Source organism: Plectropomus leopardus, chromosome 9, assembly GCF_008729295.1.
Source record: "Plectropomus leopardus isolate mb chromosome 9, YSFRI_Pleo_2.0, whole genome shotgun sequence".
Lineage (NCBI taxonomy): Eukaryota > Metazoa > Chordata > Actinopteri > Perciformes > Serranidae > Plectropomus > Plectropomus leopardus.
Genome location: NC_056471.1, coordinates 29,425,817 through 29,431,816, shown reverse-complemented (window position 1 = coordinate 29,431,816; position 6,000 = coordinate 29,425,817). Strand labels below are relative to the sequence as shown.

General features: G+C 40.3%; 1 protein-coding gene across 1 annotated transcript in view; it reads left to right on the top strand.

Annotated features, from left to right (window-relative positions):
* Positions 1–475: 475 nt before the first annotated feature.
* Positions 476–6,000, top strand: part of fstl5 (follistatin-like 5) — a 276,477-nt gene continuing 270,952 nt past the window's right edge. The window contains exon 1 of the mRNA XM_042492899.1: positions 476–902. Coding sequence (XP_042348833.1) covers positions 880–902 — 23 coding nt within the window. The 5' untranslated portion in view covers positions 476–879. The remainder of the gene's footprint in view (positions 903–6,000) is intronic.

The window sequence follows — 6,000 nt, the reverse complement described above, 5'->3', positions numbered from 1 at the left end:
AAAGGAAATACATAAATACAATTTGCTCGGAAAAATGTTTTTATTAATATATTTAGCGGTCTTTTGTGATGATCAAATGGAGGTCATACAGTAGCTAATGTACAGTTTTGTGATAAAGTAATGAATAAATCGGTAGATATAGCACCTTTTTCCCACAATTTCATCGTTGGAGCACGTGTGTGTGTGTGTGTGTGTGTGTGTGTGTGTGTGTGTGTGTGTGTGTGCGCGCGCGTGCGAGTGAGTGAGTGGGGCAGCCATAGAATAAATAAATAAATAAATAAATATTCCCAACTCTCTCTCCCTCTCTCTTCCTCTTCCTCCCCTCTTAGTCAAGGACAGTTTCGCTCTGGCTCAGAAGCGCTTCACATCCCGCCTGTCAGTCTGCCCTCATTTTGTTGCACACACTGCCTACACTACGGGATATTTGTGATTGGTTCATCTCTCCCTCTCCTCCCTCCCGCCCTCGTGATTGTATGTAAATCCGGTCGGGACTGAGCCAGTAGGTGAGGTTGGGGCTGGTGGCTCCTACCTCGGTGGCGCACACGAGACCCGCGAGCGGCCGAGGTGAGATCGCTGCGCCGTCGGAGCTGTCCACTGTGCCGTGGTGCTGAACTCCACATCCCTCCGCTCGTCTGCGTCCTCCTCTACTGTACATCTGTGATATTTTGGGAATAACAACCTCCCCTTTGGCTGCTTGTAGGTGCAAACTTCTCCTGAGGACATCTCTTCCTCTCTCTCTCTCTCTCTCTCTGAGCACATCGGAAATTACTCCACACACCAGCCAGTGGATTTGACCGGAGATTATCATTAATAATAGTTTGTTGAGAAGTGTTGCTTCCCCCTGTTCCCCTGCTAATCTCGCTTGGATTATCTTCCTGGATGGTTTACGTTTGGACACACAGGTAAAAAAAATCTATTTGTGTATTTTGTTTGTTAATTGTTATCCATCCATGAAAAGTATCTCTCTCTCTCTCTCTCTCTGTGTGTGTGTGTGTGTGTGTGTGTGTGTGTGTGTGTGTGTGTCAGACTCGCTATCAGACAGCAAAGCTTAACCCTCATCATCGGCGAGCTGCCACAAATCTTGTCTAATAATCCACCAGGTCACTCTCCTTGACTCAGAAAATATCTCCCAATCTGCCGCCTCGAGCTCTTACCATTTCAATTTACTTGTCGCCAGGTCCCGGAGGCTCAAATCAACTGATATCTGAAGTTATTCTGTCAGGGGCGCTCACACTCAGCCACAAACACTTCCCATTGTAACACAATCAATGTTTTCTGAACCGATTGGAGACACGCCACGTTGCCCACAGCTTTTAATTTATCCGCGTAGTACTTAGTGTGTTATTTTTTTCTCTCCTTGGCACGCTAATCCTTGAGTGACACCGTTAGCAGCAGAGGGATTATACTTTTGTTTTTCATCCTCAGATTTGCGCCTGACTCGTTTGGCACTATATTACGGGCTCTTGCGCCGGGGATGGCCATTAATTGTGTTGTTTGATGGTTCGCGAGTGAGAATTTGGGGGGTCATTTTTGTTGTTTATCGCCGCGATGGGTGCAGCAGATGGAGTTAGAGCTAACCTAAAGCCAGATTAAGTTCTGCCATCGATACGACTCAGATTTACAGGCTGGGAGCCTTTGAGGAGCTCTCTGTTGGAGGATATCATGTTAGGAGGCTACACATACAGGACAATAAACACAGCAGAATTACTCTAATGAGGTTAAGAATATTGTATATAACTCATTAGAGGTTTAAAACTGAAAAATAAAAGCCAGAAACATCATAGTATCTGTGAGCAGTGGTGGAATGTGACTATACAGCCTGTATTCACTCCAGTACTGGACGTAGCACATATTTGAGGTACTACTGTTTTATGCAGGGGCGTAGGTTTTATTTTTTCAACATCAGGGGAGAAAAGGGGGGACATATATGACATGAAGATTTTGGCGTCCTTACATTGGAACATTTTGTGTGTCAAACACTTAATTTCCTGAATTTTGGTTATTTTTTATGCACTGAGTTTGCATTTTTGCATAAATTTAGAGATGAGAATTGTTGTGTTTTTTTTGCTATGTTTCTACAGAAGCCCAGAATGGACAAACCAAACACTGGCTCTAAACAGAGCATGAGCATTTGAAAAACATATTTTTTTTAAATGTGAAACTTCTATAATTAGTGTTTTTACCTGTTTAAATGATTGTGTCAGTTTGTTTTTGAGAGAAATAGACATCTCCAAGTGATTTGGCTTCCGGTGCAAACCAGCTCTACATCTGGATCTTAAGTTATAAGAGGAAAAAGGTGAGCACAGATTTGCAGATACCGGGCTAGCAGCTCATCTCCAACACACCAAACAGCATAGAAGAAAGACTGATTTAGAACTTGAAACTGTTTTATTCAGTGTTTTTACTATTTTAAATCAGTAGGTCCATTTGTTTTTGTGAAGAAAAAACCTTTGCGGGCAATTCGGCTACCAGTAAAAACCTCCTGAACAATGAACACTGAAAGAATTCTAACCGGAGAAGTTTCAGCTGGTTGCAATCTGCAGTCTTCACCACTAGATGGCAATAAATCTCCCTAATCTTACACAGTCCATTTAAAGAGCATTTTGTTAATAATACATACTTTTACTGAAGTAATATCTTAATAGTGGGTTTATTTTTGGCTAGAGAGTACTTTTATAGTGTAAGATGTACTTTTTCTACCAATAATGTAAGAATATTATGCTGACTTTTACTTGGGGCTTGCTGAAAATTGAGCATTTACTTTACGATGAGTTATTTGTGTGCCAGGTGTTACTCCTGATTAGTCTGACGACAGCATTTATAATTAACAATAATGAGTAAGAAGGACAAGACAGCATGTTTGTTTTTCTCTACAACACCTCAGCAGTCTGTGTACTTTATTAACTGCATAACTTTGACATTCTGTGTGATTTACAAGACACAGAGACACTAATGATCCCGACACTTTTCTCTACTAATTGCGACAGTAAATTAAATTCTTGCAAAGAAAGTGTTAACGCTACAGAAACCATGCAGTTTGAACGTTCAGCCATCTGTGGGCCTTTACAATCCAACTTCAATCCCTTTATTCCCACTATGCATTCACTTTATCTGTGAAAGCTCTTTGAAACCACAAGATAGAATCTATTTCCAGTGGCGCATCGGATGAATGAGTGGATCTGTTTTTCAAGGCTGCACTTACTAATTGATTCTCCACTTGAATCCGAACCGGGGACCAAAGAATATATCATTTATACAGGCTCTATATTATAGATTTTGTGCAGAATATAGTAAGGATACATAAAAAAACGTGCCACTCTTTATGGATAACAGACTCGTTTGAAGCGGGATATAGAAAGAGAGATAAGATAATGCTCATTTTTTGGGATGACTCTGGAGGCTTTCTGCACCGATGTGATGCTGATACACTCAGCTGATACACGAGGACACCAACAAAGCCAATGCAATATCCTCACATGGGGAGCATTTTACTCCACCAAAACCAAGACTAGAAAACTCTTACACCCCCCAGCCCCACCCCCCCACACACACTCAGATCCAATTAAGCCATTTAACAACAGGTACGAGACGCTGCCAGCTGAGCAGGTAGTGGTGCTAATGGAGCTGCTCTGCTTTTCATGTCATCACAATGACTTTCTTCGAGCACCGCGGGGAGGAAAAGGCTTTTGAGTCAATATTTCTTTTCATTAGAAAGACTGAAAATAATGCCTGGAAACTGATCAAAGCTTTTTGGATTTGAGAGGAAAGGCACCGGAGGTCTGAGGGTGTCGGCTGGTAGTTGGAGGGGGCAGATTTGGATGATATGACAATGAAGCTGTATGTTGGGGAGGACAATTGCGCTGCCACTGAAAATGGCACTTTAGAATAATCTCAGGTGGCCTGGTGTCACAGCAGGCTCAAAAATCTTTACCAATTACCCTTGGAGATGTCTTTATGGGGCTGGTTTAGAGAGCAAACTGGTTTTAAGAGGCATTTTCCTGGTTTCATACTTTTATAGCTTTCTGTGCAGATGCATCCATAAATTCGACAGCTCTGAAAGGTTTTTTCATTCCATATTACTAATATTCTGATCATGCACTGGCCCTTTTATGGCTACGTTCTGTCTATTTTAAGCTTCCAGTGGTTTCTACTGGGACACTGAACAAACATGGGAGATCAAATAGCTATACTACAACTGCTCAAGCTTCCTTCGGGCTCTGTGGGGATCTATAATATCCATTATGTTTAGGCGACTTTCCAACATGTACGCTCATACTGCTATTTAACTAAATGTGAACAAAGCATAAAGGATAAGGTGTTGTATTGTGTGGTATGAGGCAGTATTATTGCCTTTATTCAGTGAAAAGGTTCTTGCAAATGGTAGTTATTATGCTTTCCACATCAGAAAACTCTGAATGTGTCATCATATGAGACTGCTGGACATACATCCAAAACTATTTTTGAAATATACTCTGATTTCTTTCCAAATTTTCTCAAATCGTATCCTGTTGTGCTTATGGTTTTGGTTTTAATCTAAAGCAGAACTCATGGAGTCAACATTATCCCCACCACCAAAGAAATTTCAAAATTCAAAAACCCATTTCTGACTATACTATAATATTTATCATAACCAAGTACAACTATACAGTATACTGTGTGAAAATGCAATACATGAAAGCTACTACTGTCTAGATGAATTACACATGCAGCATAATGTGGCCAATCAGACAAATACAACGAATAAAGACGGTAGTTAATTACGCCCGTGAGCCGTGTCCTGTTCTGGAACGGCGACTACACTTTGACAAAATACACATAAAACTGCAGTGTACTGCAATACCATGGGCAGATCATGAGACAATGGGCCCTTTTTGTGGTAATTTTGTGAAAATTTAGTGTTGATATGTTGTCATTTTATGTCTCCTTATGGTTTGTTTATGCCTTTTTGGCTCTCTTTGTCATTTTATGTCTTAATTAAGTAATTTTGTATCTTTTTTTAATTTGTTTTGTGTTGCTCTGTGGTGATTTTATGCCTTTTTGTGATTGTTTTCGTCTGGTTTTGTATCTCTTTGCAAATTTACTGTATGTCTCTGTGGTCTTTTTGAGTATCTTCCTGGTCGGTACTTGTTCATTAAAGTGATATTTTGCAAGTGAAGGTCAGGGGGCCCCCCTGACACTTTGGGCCCCTGGGCCTGAACCCCTTCAGTACTCCATCCATAGATAATACTAGAGCCAGTGGTCCTAATCATGTCAAGTTGTTTAAGTTTATGATTTTGGTTTTATTTAGTAATGATTATTTTAGACAGCATGCATGGCTGTCCGTTGAAGAAATTCTTCAATTTTAAAATTTTTTTTATTAATGATTTTTAACAAGTTATCGGTGAAGGTATTTTAGCACATTTCAATTTATATTATGATTATTGCTTTGCTTGTTATTGTATTGCTAGTTTATTATAATTAAATTATATCCATCCATCCATCCATTTGCTTCCGCTTATCCGGGGTCGGGTCGCGGGGGCAGCAGCCTAAGCAGGGAAACCCAGACTTCCCTCTCCCCGGCCACTTCATCCAGCTCTTCCCAGGGGACCCCGAGGCGTAAATTATATATTATATGTTATTAAATTATAGCTTTAGTTTGTATTTGTAGATTAACTAGGCAGAAGGATGGGGGCATTGTTCCATTTCTGTTGATGTTACTGGGGACTTGTCAATGCTTTGAGCATTACAAATCATGTCACTTCACTTCCTTTGTAGTAGGGAAATTGTAAATGGAAACTGCAAAACTTGGCCAAAAAAAAAAGAGAAAGGAATATCTGTAAGGCTAGATGTCCCTGAAAATATGTTCTTTTATAATTTGATGAACCCAGCCTTTATAGTAATGATTCGGCCATGTTGAAAATGCACTGATTAATTATTTTTCTTTTTTTTTCTGAGAAGATCAATACTCCTCTCATGTTTGTGCCCAGACATGGAGGGCAATAAGCCCAGTTTGAGACAGAC